The sequence below is a fragment of the Cricetulus griseus genome (genome assembly GCF_003668045.3).
Source record: "Cricetulus griseus strain 17A/GY chromosome 1 unlocalized genomic scaffold, alternate assembly CriGri-PICRH-1.0 chr1_1, whole genome shotgun sequence".
Lineage (NCBI taxonomy): Eukaryota > Metazoa > Chordata > Mammalia > Rodentia > Cricetidae > Cricetulus > Cricetulus griseus.
The window spans coordinates 222,704,994-222,725,302 of record NW_023276807.1 but is presented as its reverse complement, the minus strand read 5'-3'; the positions used below and the strand labels follow the sequence as shown (position 1 = coordinate 222,725,302).

Below are 20,309 nucleotides of genomic sequence, written 5' to 3'. Positions count from 1 at the left end.
TGCCTCCAATCCCCTCCTAGGCCTTCTTCTCCGTGGTTCTTTCATATCCGATGGCATACTATAAAATGGATACAAGATGAACACATTTACTTAAAGTAAGCTCTTAACTTAAATGAGACATTAAGATTTTATGTGACTTTTCTTTTTTTAAAATAATTTATTTTTATGTACATTGGTATTTAACCTGCACGTATGCCTGTGTGAGGGTATTGATCCCCTGGTACTGGAGTTATAGACAGTTGTGAGCTGCCATGTGGGTGCTGGGAATTGAACCCAGGTCCTCTAGAATGGCAGCCAGTGCTCTTAGCCTCTGAGCCACCTCTCCAGGCCTGACTTATTTTTCAAAATTAATCAAATTAAACTGCTGTCCACTTCCATATGAGTGAGTTGGTTTTTCCTATGCCTTGGTTGTTTTCTAATGAACACACTCCAGCGCTACAATGACTACATGAGGATACTTACATTTGAATTTGGTGAGCTTAAAATTTTAAATAAGATTTATTTTATTTATTTATTTATTTTATTTTATTTATTTATGTTTTGCCTGCATGTACGTATATCTATACATTAGGAGATGTCATCTGATCCCATGACTGAAGTTATAGATGATTGTAAGGACCATGGGTGCTGGGAAGTGAACTCAGGGCCTCTGAGGGAGCAGGCAGTGCTCTTAACCACTGATCCATTTCTCCAGCCCTGCTTAACTAAAAGTTTTAAAAGGCAGTTCATTAGCTGCACTACTCATATGTCCAACAGTCAGCTGACCCATAAGCTCATGCTCCCATGTGTGTACAATCACAGTTCTACTAGAAAGTGCTGTTCTAAGCATCAGGGTAAAACAAACAATGCTGAAACATCTGTTTTACCAAGGAAAAGAGCAACCATAGTAACTAACTGAAGGGTGTGTTACCGCCATCTGTGGTGGTTTGAATCAGAGTGGCTCCTATAGGTTCATATGCTTGCATTCTTAGTTCCTAGTTGTGGAACTGTTTGGGAAGTATTGGGAGGTGTGACATTGTTGGAGAAGGTGAGTCACTGGGGATGGCTGTTGAGATTTTGAAAGCCACGCCATTCCCAGTGTGCTTCTCTTTGTCTCTTGGTTGTATCTCAAGATATAAGCTCTCAGCTACTGCTCTAGCTCCATGCCTGCTTGACTGCTCTGCCATGATGGCCATATACTCTAACCTCTGAAACTATAAGCCCCAAATAAATACCTTCTTTTATAAGTTAACTTGGTCATGGTGTCTAATCATAGCAATAGAAAAGTAATCGAGATAACATGTTCCCTGTTTTCAACTTCTTATGAAGTCAACTTTGAACATATGACAGCTAAACCCCCACAAACTGACTGAGTGAAACCTATTTACAGGATGGCCAAAACTTGATAGGTACTTTTATGTTGCCTGGAAAACCAAGGAATCAAGGTATGAATTGAGTTCACCTTTTTAATATCAATAAATCAGTCTGAACATAGCAGCAACATAATTAATTATTCCATCAACCATGACAATATTAAATGGTGGAAAGAACACAATCCACAGGAAGATTTAGGTACTAATGGTTTCTAAAAACAATCTGCAATTACCTTATAAAACTGAACATTTGGGGGGAGGTGGGGAAGTAAGGGGTGGAGGAAGACTTAACCAAAATCGAGAGTTTATGAAATAGCTGTATGGAAGGCTATGATCTTGTAACTGAAGTAAAAAGTATTTTCAGAGTGGATAGTAAACAGGAAACATGAAACAACAGGGAGTAGGGTACTCTGGTCAAAGATTTAATGGGGACGGGGAAGGTAGATAGGGTAGAGAAGGGAGTAGGAGTATGTTAACCAAAACTTAAGGTTCTGTAGAGGCCTTATAAAAATCTACTATTTTGTTTTGGTTTGGCTTTTTGTTTTTTGAGACAGGGTTTCTCTGTGTAGCTTCTGGAGCCTGTACTGGAACTAGCTCTTGTAGACCAGACTGGTCTCAAATCCAGATATTGCCTGCCTCAGCCTCCCAAGTTCTGGAATTAAAGGTGTGCATCACCACTCACCACTGCCCAGCTCAAAGCTACTAGTTTGTAAACTAAATAAAAATAAAATCGTGTGTGTGTGTGTGTGTGTGTGTGTGTGTGTGTGTGTGTGTGTGTGTGTGTGTGTGTACATGAAATACCCTGCATGGGTGGACAATGCTGCTCCAGAACACATGGGTCATTAAATATCTCAGGCATGATATATCTACCTCAGAGAGGCCCCAGAGGTAACCAAAACAACCATAGGCTATTGCCATCACTCTTGGTTACACACCATAATTAGTTGGTAAGACTCTACTGTTGAAGATACCACTCATTTTAGATACAGAAGATAAGAGAAATATTCTCCCTACTGACCAGCTTACAAAGTGCTAAAAGGTGCTCTACAGGATGCTAGAGGAAAACAAAACATCAACAGTCTTAATTCAGGGCTGGACCCCACAATGTAGACTTGTCTGGTAGGATGTACTCTGGTGTAAAGTGATGTGACAGTTACAAGGGAAAATCACTCACTTTCTGACTTGATGTGAGGCCTACTCCAGAGGAGGGATTTCATGCCTGGGACTATGAACCTGGTCAAAAGCTCATAGGCCTGAGAGGGGAGTCTACTGCTGCTATGTTAAATTCTAAGGATGTCAAACTGAGTTATCAACATTTATGTTTATAATCGGAGATTAATGTTGCTCAACTTTGGCCAAGGAAGATTCTTTTTGCCAGTGGGTAACAGTTAATAGAGAGACTCAAAACTGATCAAAGTGCAGAGTATAAGTGACCATGAGTACTCGGTTGTGGGTGAGTCATCTAAGTTAGCCCCACCCACATCTCAGGAAGCACCTAAGAAGAGTGGGCAGAGAGAATGTGAGAGAGAGCAAACAAGGCGCAGTGCTGAAAAATGCTGACATCCGGACAGGACTGTTGCACACATCATCTCCAGCAGCTATTGTTATCTGCAGAAGACCTGTGCCATCACATCAAGCCAGTCAAAATCCCAACATGAATGGGGAGAAGGCCCCCAGGGTGAGGCCTTGGTAGAGCAGCTATCAGCAGTTGAGGCAGCTGAGGGAGGTAGGGTCACTTTCCTTGAGGACAAAGTTGGTGGTGGGATGTCCATACCCACATGCATATAAGCAGCCCTTACCGGACTCAGGGGGCTAATTTTTAAAAGATGTATCTGGACGGGGGTTGTAAGTGCAGGTGTCTGTGGAAACCAGGGGCATTTGGTGCCCTGGAGTTGAAGTTATAGGCAGTTGTGAGCTACCTGATGTGGCTGCTGGGATTCCAACTTCAGTCCTCTATAGGCAGTAAGTACTCTTAACTCCTGAGACATCTCTCCAGGGGGCGGGACGGACGGATAGGGAGATGAATGAAGGGGGAAGAGTGTGAGGGGAGAGGGAGAGGTAGTTCTCAAATCACAGACCCAAAATCTTTAATTCAAGAATCACAAAGAACTGTGATAGAATTTTATATCCCAGCCTCACTCAGACATACTGGGGTTGGAGGACAGCCCTGTTTGAAGTCTTCCCAGTGGTTCTGTGCCTAAAGCCCTCTGGGAGTGTTCTTCAAGCTAGAGTACACATAGAGTAGTATATGTGACACACGTCTGTTGACAGGAGAATGGATAAACCATGGTAGTATGTTTATATATGAACTTCACCAAAGCATTGAAAATGCAGACGTTATCACTAATTGAAATATTAAATGAAAAAGATCAGGAAAACTAGGAAAGCAGCAAAGAGAAACAAAATAATGGCACGGAGTATTTCCCATTCTGATGTACACCAATATTTTATATTGCAATTTTCTGTATATATCAAATATATTAAGAAACAAGCTGAAAGAACAACAAGTTCTTTCTCAGGTTTGGGTTCCAAGAGTCAGATTTTTACCTCTAACAATGCAGTGAGTTCCAGTCTGAAATGTGACACCAACATCACATTTCTGACTTAATATCAAGGATGGAAGGGAAGCTCTTTCCTGGACTAAGAATGCCAACTATCAGTACAGAACACAGCTATTGCCTTGCCTGCAGCATTTGGCATGAAGAGTCACACTCAGACGGTAGTTGTTAAGTAGTAGCTGAATGAATGAATGCTGTATACAATAAGCCTATGATTTGCCCAACTTGTTACTGATAGCACTAATACAGGGTTTCTCAGAACCTTGTTTTATTTAGATGTCTGAATCCTCATTTCATATCCTCAATACTACCCTTTACAGGGAATAGTATAGAGATCAAAGGAAATGGGGAGCATATGGAGCAAAGATGAAAGGTGTAGGTGTAGCTGGCCTTTCAGGAGCCAGTAGCAGCCCCCTCCTCCCCAAAAGGCAAACAAGTCAGTGTTCTGGGAGCATAATCTTCCAAGCCCAACAGGAGAGCAGTTTTGGGCTTGTGCTCAATCAGTTGTGTATTTATTTAATTGTAAAGTGTGTGCCACTGTCAGAAACATTTTTCTAAATGATATGAGGATTTTTTTAAAGATTTTATTTATTATGTATATAACATTCTGCTTCCATGTATATCTGCACACCAGAAGAGGGCACCAGATCTCATAATGGATGGTTGTGAGCCACCATGTGGTTGCTGGGAATTGAACTCAGGACCTCTGGAAGAGCAGTCGGTGCTCTTAACCTCTGAGCAATCTCTCCAGCCCCGATATGAGGATTTTTATTACTCAGATGACAAATTGGCCAGCAGGAATCTTTTAAACATTTATCATTAAATTTGGTGAGATTCTGCTAAATATAAGATTGCCTTTAACAATAAAAGTTTTTATTCATTTTCTTGTGTTTGAATGTGTCGTATATAGGCATGTGTGTGTTCAGGTGTGCATGCACCTGTATGTTCAGGTGTGTAGGCATGTGTGTGTTCAGGTGTGCATGCACCTGTATGTTCAGGTGTGTAGGCATGTGTGTGTTCGGGTGTGCATGCACCTGTTATGTTCAGGTGTGTAGGCATGTGTGTGTTCGGGTGTGCATGCACCTGTTATGTTCAGGTGTGTAGGCATGTGTGTGTTCGGGTGTGCATGCACCTGTTATGTTCAGGTGTGTAGGCATGTGTGTGTTCGGGTGTGCATGCACCTGTTATGTTCAGGTGTGTAGGCATGTGTGTGTTCGGGTGTGCATGCACCTGTTATGTTCAGGTGTGTAGGCATGTGTGTGTTCGGGTGTGCATGCACCTGTTATGTTCAGGTGTGTAGGCATGTGTGTGTTCGGGTGTGCATGCACCTGTTATGTTCAGGTGTGTAGGCATGTGTGTGTTCGGGTGTGCATGCACCTGTTATGTTCAGGTGTGTAGGCATGTGTGTGTTCGGGTGTGCATGCACCTGTTATGTTCAGGTGTGTAGGCATGTGTGTGTTCGGGTGTGCATGCACCTGTTATGTTCAGGTGTGTAGGCATGTGTGTGTTCGGGTGTGCATGCACCTGTTATGTTCAGGTGTGTAGGCATGTGTGTGTTCGGGTGTGCATGCACCTGTTATGTTCAGGTGTGTAGGCATGTGTGTGTTCGGGTGTGCATGCACCTGTATGTTCAGGTGTGTAGGCATGTGTGTGTTCGGGTGTGCATGCACCTGTTATGTTCAGGTGTGTAGGCATGTGTGTGTTCGGGTGTGCATGCACCTGTTATGTTCAGGTGTGTAGGCATGTGTGTGTTCGGGTGTGCATGCACCTGTTATGTTCAGGTGTGTAGGCATGTGTGTGTTCGGGTGTGCATGCACCTGTATGTTCAGGTGTGTAGGCATGTGTGTGTTCGGGTGTGCATGCACCTGTATGTTCAGGTGTGTAGGCATGTGTGTGTTCAGGTGTGCATGCACCTGTATGTTCAGGTGTGTAGGCATGTGTGTGTTCAGGTGTGCATGCACCTGTATGTTCAGGTGTGTAGGCATGTGTGTGTTCAGGTGTGCATGCACCTGTATGTTCAGGTGTGTAGGCATGTGTGTGTTCAGGTGTGCATGCACCTGTATGTTCAGGTGTGTAGGCATGTGTGTGTTCAGGTGTGCATGCACCTGTATGTTCAGGTGTGTAGGCATGTGTGTGTTCAGGTGTGCATGCACCTGTATGTTCAGGTGTGTAGGCATGTGTGTGTTCAGGTGTGCATGCACCTGTATGTTCAGGTGTGTAGGCATGTGTGTGTTCAGGTGTGCATGCACCTGTATGTTCAGGTGTGTAGGCATGTGTGTGTTCAGGTGTGCATGCACCTGTATGTTCAGGTGTGTAGGCATGTGTGTGTTCGGGTGTGCATGCACCTGTATGTTCAGGTGTGTAGGCATGTGTGTGTTCGGGTGTGCATGCACCTGTATGTTCAGGTGTGTAGGCATGTGTGTGTTCGGGTGTGCATGCACCTGTATGTTCAGGTGTGTAGGCATGTGTGTGTTCGGGTGTGCATGCACCTGTATGTTCAGGTGTGTAGGCATGTGTGTGTTCGGGTGTGCATGCACCTGTTATGTTCAGGTGTGTAGGCATGTGTGTGTTCGGGTGTGCATGCACCTGTATGTTCAGGTGTGTAGGCATGTGTGTGTTCGGGTGTGCATGCACCTGTTATGTTCAGGTGTGTAGGCATGTGTGTGTTCGGGTGTGCATGCACCTGTTATGTTCAGGTGTGTAGGCATGTGTGTGTTCGGGTGTGCATGCACCTGTTATGTTCAGGTGTGTAGGCATGTGTGTGTTCGGGTGTGCATGCACCTGTATGTTCAGGTGTGTAGGCATGTGTGTGTTCAGGTGTGCATGCACCTGTATGTTCAGGTGTGTAGGCATGTGTGTGTTCAGGTGTGCATGCACCTGTATGTTCAGGTGTGTAGGCATGTGTGTGTTCAGGTGTGCATGCACCTGTATGTTCAGGTGTGTAGGCATGTGTGTGTTCAGGTGTGCATGCACCTGTATGTTCAGGTGTGTAGGCATGTGTGTGTTCAGGTGTGCATGCACCTGTATGTTCAGGTGTGTAGGCATGTGTGTGTTCAGGTGTGCATGCACCTGTATGTTCAGGTGTGTAGGCATGTGTGTGTTCAGGTGTGCATGCACCTGTATGTTCAGGTGTGTAGGCATGTGTGTGTTCAGGTGTGCATGCACCTGTATGTTCAGGTGTGTAGGCATGTGTGTGTTCAGGTGTGCATGCACCTGTATGTTCAGGTGTATAGGCATGTGTGTGTTCAGGTGTGCATGCACCTGTATGTTCAGGTGTATAGGCATGTGTGTGTTCAGGTGTGCATGCACCTGTATGTTCAGGTATATAGGCATGTGTGTGTTCAGGTGCACGTGCATGTTGAGGCCAAAGGTTGATCTGAGGAGTCTTCTTCCCATTCTCGTCACCTATCCATTGAGGCAGGGACTCTCAACTGATCCTTGAGTTTGCCACCATGGCCAGTCTAGCTAGCCAGCTTCCTCCTGGGATCCCTCATCTTTGCCTTCAGGGGCTGGAATTACTGGTGGAATCACACAAGCTGCTTGTGCAATGCTTTTAACCTCTGAGCCAAAAAGTTTTTAAAAACTAAGGCAAAGGAAAAACAGAACAAAACAACTCAAGACCATTTGCCTGCATGTACAGGAAAATACTTTTTTTTCACATCTTGGTAATTAGAATGACCTCCTCGGACCACTGGCTAATCGTTCAAAGAACAATATACCCTAAGGAAGAAATTGACTATTAACAGCAGTTATTATGTAAAATTTCAAATAATATCTTAAAACATGGCACTCTATGGCTTCTGACATCCTATTATTATTATTATTTTAACTTTATAGCCAATGCTATGAAAAGCAGTCAGCTTTGCCACTTTCTCAATGTTTACTGTACCTGCATAATTAATACTGGCTTCAATCTGCAATTTCTTTGAAGTAATCTTTTAGTCACTTGGCATAGTTGATGGCTAATTCAATTAAGACTGAATGATGTAAATCTCCAATGTACTTAAAAGCTTCTATATATCATATGTCAAAGAGAACCAACTGGTACTGGCTATCAACCTATTTACATGTGTAGGCCTGTGTTCTAGAAAAAAACAAGACTGGCTTGACAAGTTCAGTGACTAAAGGCCCTCATGCTTTTCCAGATTAGGAAGGCCAAATTTTAAAATTATTTTGTTTTAAGTAAAAACATAAATAACATACATCCCTTCCTAAATCCCAATGGGTCATCTTCTGCTCTCCATATTTCATTTTACTTAGGAGAAACCAGCTCTTTCAACAACATTGAGAGCACTTATCAGTTACACAAACAGAAAATGCATGTTGCTATCCTCATGCATGGTGATGAAATCTGTGCCTTTCCACCTCACAGCTCATAACCACAAAACAAGCTGTAAGAGGGAAACTCATTGGAAGAGAAGATTATTCTCATGACTAAGGGATTAAAAATAGAAACTAGGTAAGAAAGGAGACAATCTAAATGATATATTCTACTTTACAGACAGGAAACCAAACTATTTCAGAGCAGCACTTCATTTAGGACTATTTTAATGAGCATCCATGTCATGTTTACGACAACCCTTACTAAATATAGTTGCTATGTATATGCTACATATCCATCTGTGTACATATAAAGGCAGTATGGTGATCTTGTCAAATAAGAGTCATTTTAATATTTTTCTATCAGCTAAAAGGAGAGGAAACAGCTTTAGAACATATGTTCTCTAGCTTAGTAGAAAGTACTAGGTATAGTTTCTTTTAATTATTAAATGTTAGTATTCTTCAGTTCAGACTTTATCATCTTTGTAAAATCTATGCACATACAATTATCTGAGATGTGCTTTCCCCAATCATCTGAGATTTCAAGATTTTAAGTAAATAAGATTTAAATTGGAAACTCACAGTCAAACCCAAAGTTCAAAACTTTTTAGAAGTTTAAAAAAAATTAAATAATACACAAAGAGCAACTCACTTAACTTTTAGACAATAAGCTTCAGTGGATTCAGAAGACATAGAGTTGAGGATTTATAAGGACCTCTATCCACGAGACTTCATGGAGTACCACACATAGACCAGCACAGGTGAAAGTTTACATCAATACTGGATATACCAAATCTCTCAATAACCACATAGACTTACTTTATGAAAACCAGCCAACTACAGAGTTGGTTAAGGAAAAGTTAATGATCAGAACTCATAGAACCCTTGCGGCACATACTTCTGAAGCACTGGCAGAGCTTATGCCAAGACTATTTTTGTATGAACAGCAAATTTTAAGAAAACAAAGTTGCAGAGCAAACCTCACTGTGGTTCAGTTTTCCAGAGTCTGTTTATTCAAAACTGCAGAGAAGTTGAAACCCCCCCATGCTATGTATACGTGTAGGACTTAAGAGTATTCTGGCCAATTAATAGAGTGGGACCAATGTACCTTGAACTTAAACTTTAAAAGGCTTCATTACTTCTGAGACTTTAAATAGGCTTACTTCTGTGTGGGGCAGTCATCTAACCACACATTACAAGTCCGCCAGCAACAGCCCACATTTTCCAAAGAATAACTTTCAAGGGTGGGGCAAGAGGCTGCTGCAACATCGGAAAAATATTTAGCACCACGCCCTCCACGGAGGCCTATACGCAGCTAAGGCTACTGTCAAATTAAGTCATTCTGGTCTGCTGTCACCGTTCTCCAAGTGACCCAAACAAGGCGACACAATAAAACGTGTACAAAAGTTTTGTACAGTGGCAGGGAAGGGGGGCCAGGGCACCTTAAAAGAGAAGGGAAGCATTGCAGACCAGGTACCTATTCTGAGGATGTCACTCAACTCTGTCCGCTGGAGTTTTCTTCCCCCGACCTGGCCAGGGTCACCCGCCTCGGTGATCTCTGCCTCCCCCCGGGGCTGAGCATTACTCAGCACCGATAAGGACAGGAGGGTGCAGCGGGAAGGTGGGAGGGGACCTCGGCCCGCCGCTCAGGTGACAGCCTTGGAGCCCCGGTGGCCGGGCTGCCGGGAAACTGTCGGGGTCCCCGGGTCGCGCCCCCGCTGCCGCTTACCTTGCCGTTCCTTGGACTGCCGTTCAAGAACAGCGTGACCCGCCGCATCGCGCCGCCCGCGCCGGGTCCTGAGGGAGCCGCCACCCTCACCCCCGGCCCGCCACCCGCCGCGCTCCGCGCCCGCGAGACCCCTCCCGCCTCCCACCCGGACTCTCCGCCCTTCGCCACCTTCCTGGTCGGCCCCACACTCCTCACGCACGTACTCTCAGTCCCACACCCCGGGGTTGGCCGATCCTCCTTCCCACCCCGCCCCTAGGCTCCTTAAGCCTGCGAGCGGCCCTTCCCCCAACCGCGCCAAGACCGACACTGAGCAAGGCCAATCAACGCTCGGAGCCGGCCAGCATTCAGCCAATAAGAGTTCCGCAGAGGGGTGGGCTCAGACAAACGCCAGTCGGCGGAGGGAGGAAAGAGAGGCTGAAGACTGGTTGACGGACAGGAATATCAGCGAATCAGAGCAAAACCTACTGGCAAAGGGTGGCTCTAAGCGTTACTGAGCAGGCGCACGCAGGAGTGTGGGGCAACTCATTTGCATAAAGAGTCGGAGTCTAAGGAAGAGGCCGGACGCTAAAGTCCCATATACCAGTCAGCGCCCTGCTCTGCTTTAACCCCTCCTACTATCCCACCCACCAAGGTAACGGCTGGTGTCGGGATTGGCTAATGGGTAGACTAGCCATCCTGCGGTTATGTCATGATTGGTCTAATGATTCATTTTCGAAGTTTGCAGCAGCCAATCCAAAGGTTAGGGGCGGGGTTATCAGTTAACTGATGTGTTGCTCCGCAGAACGCCTAGCTAGTCCCCAGGACACCATTTTGCCGCAGATGTGTCTCGCTAGGGGATCATTCAGGGCTGGCAGTAGTTCTCCCGGGATACACGAAGGTCTCCCTGCGGCGTCCGAGAGCGTGACGGTGAGGACTGGAGGGAGCGGGATGCTCTCTCTCACGTAGGCTGCGAATCGCAGAGATCCCTCCGCGGGGGCGTGGCCTCAGTTTGAATTTGCTGGCGGGTAGTGAGGCTAGTTCGCTTCTCCAGGACGTGGTGTGTCCAGGCGTGCGGCGGCCTGCAGGAGGCCCACCCGGGTCATTTCTTGAGCCTGTCTCTGGTGCTTTCTGAAGTGAATCCTGCGTGACGCTTGTCGTCGTCGTCTGTGGGAACCTGCGGGCCTCGGGCGGGAGAGGTACGTCTGTTATCCGACCGGGATCAAAGGATGAAAAGCCCCAACTTGTCAGTATTGTGTAGTCAATAGCACTTCTTCCACCAGAACGCCCCGAATTCTTTCCCAAGGTGTACCCCTAGTACGGATTTCGTTAGAGTTCCGTCGCATTTTTTTTTTACATGTAGTGGGATTATTTCTCACTTTTTATTCTTGTCTTTAACTCCCCCATCTCCAGATGGATGCAAGTTCACACGACAAGCAGCCCTCTGAAGCCAGGGAGTGTGTCGTTAATAATTCTGGTACGTTGGTGACTTGTTACCCTCGTTAGATGGAAGATTTGAGTGTCTGCCTTGATTGTGTTCCTTAGCCCTACAATGTGTTGCCCATTTTTTAGGAAATGCCTCTTTTATCTTGGGAACCGGAAAGTCTGTGACGCCTCAGAAGCGTGTAGAAGACGCGACTCCTAATCTTTGCACCCCCGTTACGGTTAAGTCACCTTTGAACTTCTCCACGATAACCGTAGAGCAGTTGGGAATCACCCCTGAAAGCTTTGTTAAGACCCCTTCAGGTAAGAGGAGTTCTAGTATTGCATTTTTTTCAAGTTTAAAAATAGCTATACTAGGCCCCATTGCACATGTCTATACTGACTGACTTTCTTGCTGTATGTGTCTATACCGGCCCTGCAGACTTGTTTGTTTGTGGAGACTTCTGTGCCATCACAGTTCACTATATACAGAGGGGACCAAAGTGGTCTAGAACTCCCAAAAAGACAGTGTTCCTGAGCCCACCCTAGAAAACACTGGATACAAACATGAGGAAGTTGAAAGGCAGTTAAGAAAGGATAACCCTGACAGGTTATGTACCTCATTCAAAACTCACAGACAGAAAATTGACCCAGAGGCTGATTTCCTTCAACCTCAGAAATGAAGTTCACATGTCAGATCTGACCTAGATGGATAAAGAAGTACGGGAATGGAGGTCTTAGAGTAATAGAACAGCAATCATAGAGAAGGATAATGAGGCACTGGAGGAGCCAGTCACACCATACTGTGTGAGGCGTAAATTAGGCTAAGCCAGTGTGGCACTCTGCATTCAGAATTATTGCGTAAGTGACTAGATTCATTTTTGTGTGCTTTAGGTGCATGAGCAAAATTCAGGATGATATGCTGAAGGTTAAGCAGCTTATCTCAGAGTAAAAGGATTATTTTGAAAAACTAAGAGCAGAATACAGGAGTCTCACCAACCCTGCCCACATAGGGGCTGTCTCCCAAGAGTCCTAGTAAATTTTTAGAACTGGAGATCACAAAGCTTACAGATACTGACTTTTGCTATGCAAACATATGTACCAATGATTGTGCTTCATTTATAAATTAGCCACAGTAAGAGAGAGATGTGGCCTACTCATCTGTGAGTAGGCTCTCAGAAACATGCCCTAATCGAGCTAGTTAGTTTAGAATCAAACTTGACCGCCACAAAGTGTTCTTTCTCTGCTTAGATACCTGCTGTCACTTAAAAGAAGCACTCATAGCTGAGTTGCTGGCATCATTGCTCCTGAGACTGGGTTAGCCACAGTAAAGTACTGCTTACTCCTGCGAACCTGACTGGCTTATAGCCCAGATAGCCAGTGAGTGGCCTTAGGTATGTAATATGTTCAGCACAGGCGCTACATTCAGAAGGATCATGGACATTCTGGGCCAGATGTTGTTAGACAGTGGATTTTGTTCTGCTCGGAATGGCATGTTATTTTAATTTGTGAATTGCTTTCCACTGGCCCCATGCATTGTTTTCCGTTTGGATGACCACAGTAGATGAAACCACAGTGCACTATGGTATAGGTGCATGGTTTATGTTATAAACAAGAAGAGATTCTTAGCATCAAGTTGTTACCCCTGCCCTCTCTGTGTATTGGGGATATAGGACACAAATGAAAACTAAAAGAGTATTCATAGTCTTCTGTGTGCCAAGTGCTGATCTTGAAAGGTGAATTGAATCAGTAGTCAAGTGAAAGTCTCTATCCAACTGTTTATACATGAGCTATTTTGCTGGTAATTGTTTAGTTTCCTGTAACATATATTTACTCTGTTTTTTCCCTCTTGGTGGCCCATCACTCACCTAGGACACGATTACTGACCATTGCAATTTTTCATTGATTTGTGAGGGCTTTTTGTTGCAGGAAAGTCAGCTTCCCTTCAGAAGACCAGGAGACGTTCTACAGTTGGTGTCCGGGGCTCTCCGGAAACAAATTGCCTGATCCGTTTCATTGCTCAACAGCGAAGCCTAAAGAATGCTGCAAGATCTCTGTTGACTCAGAATTCCCCCTTTCAGGTATATTTCCTGACGTATCTCATGAATTTTGTGAAGGAAATATTTCACTCTATTTCTATTCAAGGGTTCTGCTTTCTGGCACTGCTCTGTTTGGATCTTGGGTTGGGGGTGGACTGCTTTCTGTGTCTTGCAGAATACAGGAGTCTCTTCAATACAGGGATTATGAGGTAACATGTGCTGATACCCAGTATGGCTATGGTAAGATTTAGTGGATCTGTGACTTTCTGCAGGGGCTTTTATTTTGTAAAATTTTCATAGAATGAGGAAAGTTCCCCACCCACAGTGTTTTTCTTCCTGTGGCTTCTCTGTATTTCTAGTGTTTTCATAACTGCTGGTTGGGCAGAGAAGGAAAAAAGGAACAAATGGCTTATCTTCTAGTGTATTTAGCTCTTTGTTTTTCAGATTTTTATCAAGTTTTTGCATGCCCCTAAAAGGTCAAATAATTGAAGGCTTGTTATGAAAGATATAGGTCCCACTTAGCACTGCAAAGGGCATCCATTATGATGTTGACCTCTTACTCTGGAATAATTCACTTCTGTTGTTTCCACCACGTTCTGCTTTCCAACATGGTCTGTGCAGGAGACAATTTCTTGCCTATTAATTACAACAGAACCTTGGGTTTTCCTGAATCTCTTTTGGAAGGCCCATGAAGTCAACTGTTTTTCTAATTTTACTAAATGTTATTTGCCTTTCCCCCCTAATGTGTTGATATCTATACTCAGGATGCAAAACTAGTGGTGAGTGGGATTACTGGCCTCTTAGCATGGCATCACACTATCATCATATTAGTACTTGCTGGGCAGTCACAGGAAATAATAATAGTTTTATTAAATATCTTTGAAGCATTAATAATGACAAACTTTGCTACATCCCATTCCTCAAATATTTTATGTAATGAAGTGGAAAGTCTACATGAAGCACTTGATAAGCTTCTAGAAATGTGTATGATTGAGTTGTGTGGGCTGACCTGGCTATTTTTTCATAGAACATCATTTTTGTTTGATGGGTCAACTGATAGAGAAGTTATGGTTTGTCAGGCTTGAAAATGCCAGGAATCGGCAATAAATCTACCACAGAAACTGAACCCTGTCTTACCAATAAAAAGGTTTGCATTTTAAGAGGAAATTATGATTTTAGAAAACATGTACCTGTGACTACACTTGACAACTTCTTGACTGAGCAGTGGGTATAACATAAAATACTTTGATACTGCCTTTTTTTAATGAACCACTTTTTGGAAAGTGAGTAGCTCAGAAAACTAGTATTTTCCAAATAATCAGTGCATGCTGTTACAAAACCTCTTGTAGGTAAGAGGTGTCCCGCACTGCAGAGTAGGCTGATAGACTCGTTTCTGTGTATCTGGGTCTAAGCGTATATGTATGGCCCAGAGGTTGACATCTGGTTTCTTCCTCCATTGCACTCTGCCTTAATTTTTGAGATAGTCTCTTTACTGAGCCTGAAGTTTTCCAACTTGGCTACACAGGCTTGCCAGCCAGTCTCTGGGATATGCCTATCTCTGTGTAACCTGCCAACACTGGGGTTACAGACATGTGTCATCATACCTGGCTTTTACATTGCCTCTGGGGATATGAACTCAGATCCGCATGCTTGTGTTGCAAACTCTTTGCTCACTGAACCAGCTCCCCAGCTCCTGAATCTAAAGATTTTATTTGAGAAATAAAATGCATGTATGTGCACCACATGTGTGTGGTGCCAACAAAGGTCAAAAAAGGGCGTCAGATCACCTGGCACTGGAGTTCCTGGGTTGTGAGCTCTGCACGGTGAGTACTAGGAACTGAGCCTCAGTCCCCTACAAGGGCAGCCAGTGCTGAGCCATCTCTCTTAGCCTCACCTCTCAATGTCTTAATAAATATTCTGTTGGTGTTTACTTCTGTGTTTTGGGTTCACTCCCCACAGTGGACAGTGGAAAAATTAGCCCTCTTTCTTCATATACTTCCCTTTCTCTCCAGCTTCCCAGTAGCTTGGTTATGTTAGCATTCGAGTGTTACAATAAATCTTTCCACCAAAAGCTGTCTGAGCCCCACCGCCACATGTGTGCTTTACACCAGCCACCTGCCCGAGTTAGGCCCAAATAAATACACAGAAACTTGTATTAGGTTCAATGTTGCTTGGCCAATGACTAAAATTTCTCATCTGTTAGCTCAGTCTGAATTATCATACATCTATATATTTTATAAGACTTATCTTATCAGACGCCTTGTTGGCGTTCCTCCTGGCTGGTGGATCACATCGTGCCGCTGGAGCAGGAGCAGAGGGGAAAAGAGAGCCCTTCCTGTTTCTCCTTCCCTTAAATATGAGTCTCCTTGCTATGTCACTTTCTGCCTGGATCATCACTTCTCTACTACATTTCCCAAAATCCTCTTTGACTCCTAGTCCCGTCTACTTGTTGTCTCATTGGCCAAACAGTATTTTATTTAACAATCAGTAAGATAAACATACACAGTACATTCCCCATCATCTCCTCTTTTCTGTCTAAATAAAAAGGGTAACTTATCTTTTATAATAACTGAAGAAAACTATAACCATAACTATCTGTCAAAGACCACAGACGGATAATATATGAACTCTAGAATTGACAGAGACTTCTTGCTACCTGGACAGTGACCCAAAGTTCCTCTTTAACATTGGGGCATCCATCTTTAGCCTATAGGCCACAGTGTGTCTGGCACACTTCTCCATTTTAACAGGAACCCTTTAGTACTGTCTTGTTTTGTAAGTTCAGTAGTCACTTTTTTGTGGGTCCTGTATGTCCAGTTTATACAGCAACAGACAGTCCAGGCAAGAGCAGTTTCTTGCCCAAATGGCTAATCTTGCCATGTTGAAAGCAAACTCCATAACGAGTTTCTTTGATGCCCATCCTCCTTTCTGACGTAATTGGTGTGCCAGGAGCAGTTGTGTCTTATTGCCAAGAAAAACCCTAAACCATTTAAATGCCATATTTCTGTAGGTCTTTGAAAGGTTTGAAGAATAACTAACCATCTCAAATACATCTCTGTAAATCTAGAAAACCTAACTAATCTAATTAAAAGTTCTGACTATTATAAGTAAAAGATCTGTATAAACACAATACCTACACAAGAGGAGGCATATACATATCACAAAATTGACCTTAAAGTTGTATCAATAAATGAAAATCTTTACCAATTTAAAGTATTCATTCCTATATCCTATTCTCCTTTTCTTTCTTTAAAAAGAGATGGACTATGCTCATTATCATTATAACTAACCCCATTTAAATGAAAATAAACATTTATAAACAATATTTGGGAATATGGGCGTCATTCTTTCTAAACTGCTTTCTGTTGATTGGAGAAGATGTTCATATACCATAGGGATCATGATAAAACATAAAAACCTGACCAAGTCCTTGTTTTTGTAGTCTGTAAGGCTGTATCATCTCAGCTTCAGGGGGTCTTGCTTGATCAAACCATATTAGTCTGGAAGGAATCAACAGCTTTTGATTTTCTGTGGAAATACAAGCAAAACCTTTATTTTTAAGTAGCCTGTCCTTAAACTTAAATTTTGAAGTCAAAGCATTTTTAAAATGTATAAGTTGGATTAATTTAGCAGCATTTATAATCAAATGTATTTTAGCAGCAGTAATTCTTTCCTCAGCAATCAAACAATTTAAAGACAGCAGTATAGCATTTAGTATCCAGATTCTTTGTGTATTTTTCATCTCTTGCGGCTTTTTTATTACTTTATTTTTATTTTCTTTTGTTTCTTCTTTTTTTTTGAGACAGGGTTTCTCTGTGGAAATCTGCCTGCCTCTGCTTTCTTTAGCAAATGCTACCAGCATTGGCCACTATAACTGGCTACTCTATTTCCTACTGTTACTTTTTCTCTCACAAGCCCACATATGTTTTTAAATGTAGTGTAAACCTTTAGAAGTTTTTCTTTATCTGGATCTGTCTTTATCATCTCGGGAGTGTCACGTCTAAACCCCAGAAGCGCCGGGATGGCGCGAGCATATGGAAGCTGCTCCCATGCCACTCAGCAGCCCGACAGGGCAAGCTGTGGCGGCAGGTTTACCTCTTTCTCTGGGAACCTTGGGGCATGGAGTTATCCCACTTCTGTCACCATTCTGTTACGATAAATCTTTCCACCAAAAGCTGTCTGAGCCCCACCACCTGCCCGAGTTAGGCCCAAATAAATACACAGAAACTTGTATTAGGTTCAATGTTGCTTGGCCAATGACTAAAATTCCTCATCTGTTAGCTCAGTCTGAATTATCATACATCTATATATTTTATAAGACTTATCGGACGCCTTGTTGGCGTTCCTCCTGGCTGGTGGATCACATCGTGCCGCTGGAACAGGAGCAGAGGGGAAAAGAGAGCCCTTCCTGTTTCTCCTTCGCTTAAGTATGAGTCTCCTTGCTATGTCACTTTCTGCCTGGATCATCACTTCTCTACTACATTTCCCAAAATCCTCTTTGACTCCTAGTCCTATCTACTTGTTGTCTCATTGGTCAAACAATATTTTGTTTAACAATCAATAAGATAAACATACACAGTACATTCCCCATCATTCGAGTGATTGCTTTATTATGGCTCTGTGTGCTAGTTTGTGTTTTCTTTTCCTTTGGGTCTGGGTCTCCAGACCATAGTGTTCTCATTCTATGTATTAGTTACTTTTTGTTGCTATGACAGTCCATAATGGGAAGCATGGCAGCTGTTTGTTTCTTTGTTTGATTTTTTTGTGACAGGGTTTATCTGTTGCCCTGGCTGTCCTGGAACTCACTCTGTAGACCAAGCTGGCCTCAAATTCACAGAGATCCACTTGCCTCTGCTTCCTCAAGTACTGGGATTAAAGGCCTGTGCCACCACTGCCCAGAGAGAGACCATACCTTTATTTACATGTAGAAGATGGAGAAGGCAAACTTGAACCCAGGCAAAGCTGTAAGCTCTCACGAAAACTGCTTCCTCTGGTGTACTTCCTGCAAGGCTGTACCTCCTAAAGGTTCCATAACTTCCCAAACAGTGGCACCCACTGGGAACCACCTTCAAATGTCTGCGCCTATCGGGGAGATTTCTCATTTAAACCACCACATTCCTTTTCTGTGCCCCATCTCTGCCAAACTGCTTCTGCCTGTCCTCTTTGACATACTCCATTGCCATCCATCCTTTTGGTGGGATACTGAGACAGTCTCAGCATGGGTCAGGGTTGCTTGGAACTCAATCCTCCTGCCTCAAACTCCAGTTGCTGTGATTACAGGCATAAGCTATCCTGCCCTGCTCCCTGCCGTCTTCTTGCTGTTGCCAGCTACTTTTACACTCTTGGACTTTCAGTGGCGTTGGCTGTGTTTATACATTGAGACACTTTCTCATTGGGGTTATAGGACTGCATGTTGGCCCAGTTTTCTTCCTATGTTACTGGCTATTTCTGTTTCATTTGCTGATTCCTCCTCAGAAGTGTCGGTGTGCCTAGATCTCTAATTGCTCTGAGCTTCACCCATGTACTGATGACTCTGAAATGTCTGCAGCTGAGATCCTTAGAGCTCCAGACCTAGAGACCACCTGCCTGTGTAGTCACTCTGAGTGTCCAAAGAAGGGTTCAGAGCATACCCTAGCTGAAGTTACTTTTTCCATTGCTGTCACAAAACACATGAGAGAAGCTGCTTAAGAAAATGAAGAGTTTATTCTGGGTGACAGTTTTAGTGTACAATCCATCATGGTGGGAATGGCATGGTGGAGGGAGCTTGAGGTCACATTGGATCCACAGTCAGGAAACAGTGATGAATGTTAGTGTCCCACTCCCTTTGTCTTCATTTAGTCTGGGCCCCACCCATGGGATGATACAACCCATATTCAAATCCGGCCTTGGAAATGTTCTCATAGACACACTCAGAGGTTGTCTCCTCGGTGGTTCTAATCCTGGCAAGTTGACTATCAGGATTAGCCAGCATACTAGCTAAAGCTGAAAAGTAGATTTATATTTCTCAGCACCTTATCCAGCCTACTCAGGCCAAAAGCCTCTTAGTCATCCTTGGTCCTTTCATCCTTAGGGTGACCATCCAACTTAGACTGCGTTTCAAAGGCCTATCTGAAATTATTTATCCTTCCTGCCAGGATCTTCAGCTGGTCTCCTTTTTTCCTTTTCTCCAGTCCACCCACTATTACACACATCAAAGAGGTATTTTAGAATGAATCACATCATTGCCTCTGCTGCTTTAAGCTTCCCATGTTTGCTGTTTGAAACCTGTCTACTTTTTTGAAGTATCTTTGTTCTGCTGGTCGGAGCCCTGTCTACTTGTGGCCTCATCCCTGCTTCCTCCAGGCAGTGGGCATGCAGGCTTGCTTTCTTCTGATTGTTCCTGAGGGCTTCTTCTCTTGTTTTTGCTGTATGTCTGTTCCCTTGGTGTCAAACCACTTCTGTTGTGGTTTCAATTCAAATGCCACTTCAGATATTTCTTTCTTAAATAACCAAAGCAACATATTGGTGCTTTCTCCATAACATCTTATTGTGTTCTTCATCCTCACTCTTGGTATCACTTCACATTCATACCCCACACCCACACCCTACCCATGAGGCCTTGAGTACCTGGAACAGTTTTTCTGTACATGGAAAGAATGTGACTTACCAACACAATTCATGAGACAAACGCATGACAGAAGTTTTCATTACTTTGTTCACAAACATTGTTTTCTTCCTCTATATCCGGAAATAGGTTTAACTAGGGAAACTTAGTTTAAGCATTCCCAAGTGCTCAGAGTTCCTGGGATAGTAAATCAGCCCTGTTATATTCAAATGAGTTCACGGAAATGCACATTCAAGATAATTTGTGTGCCTCTAAGATAATCTTTGTCACATAGATGAGTTTCCCACAAGCTTATTGGGAATGTTATGT

The 20,309-nt window shown here is 43.6% G+C and overlaps 2 protein-coding genes across 5 annotated transcripts in view; one reads left to right on the top strand and one right to left on the bottom strand.

Annotated features, from left to right (window-relative positions):
• The window catches only part of Kctd9 (potassium channel tetramerization domain containing 9), a 31,803-nt gene extending 21,689 nt beyond the window's left edge, over nt 1-10,114 (bottom strand). The window contains exon 1 of the mRNA XM_027390266.2: nt 9,960-10,114. Coding sequence (XP_027246067.1) covers nt 9,960-10,007 — 48 coding nt within the window. The 5' untranslated portion in view covers nt 10,008-10,114. The remainder of the gene's footprint in view (nt 1-9,959) is intronic.
• A 657-nt stretch (nt 10,115-10,771) lies between these two features.
• Cdca2 (cell division cycle associated 2) overlaps nt 10,772-20,309 on the top strand; it is a 45,050-nt gene continuing 35,512 nt past the window's right edge. For 2 of the 4 annotated variants that reach the window (XM_027390262.2, XM_027390264.2), the window contains exons 1-4: nt 10,772-10,865; nt 11,349-11,412; nt 11,508-11,681; nt 13,287-13,438. In XM_027390262.2, the coding sequence (XP_027246063.1) occupies nt 10,779-10,865; nt 11,349-11,412; nt 11,508-11,681; nt 13,287-13,438 (477 nt within the window). In that variant the 5' untranslated portion in view covers nt 10,772-10,778. Of the gene's footprint in view, nt 10,866-10,912; nt 11,135-11,348; nt 11,413-11,507; nt 11,682-13,286; nt 13,439-20,309 lie in introns of those variants that run through there. The other 2 variants (XM_027390261.2, XM_027390265.2) reach the window with 2 other exon arrangements.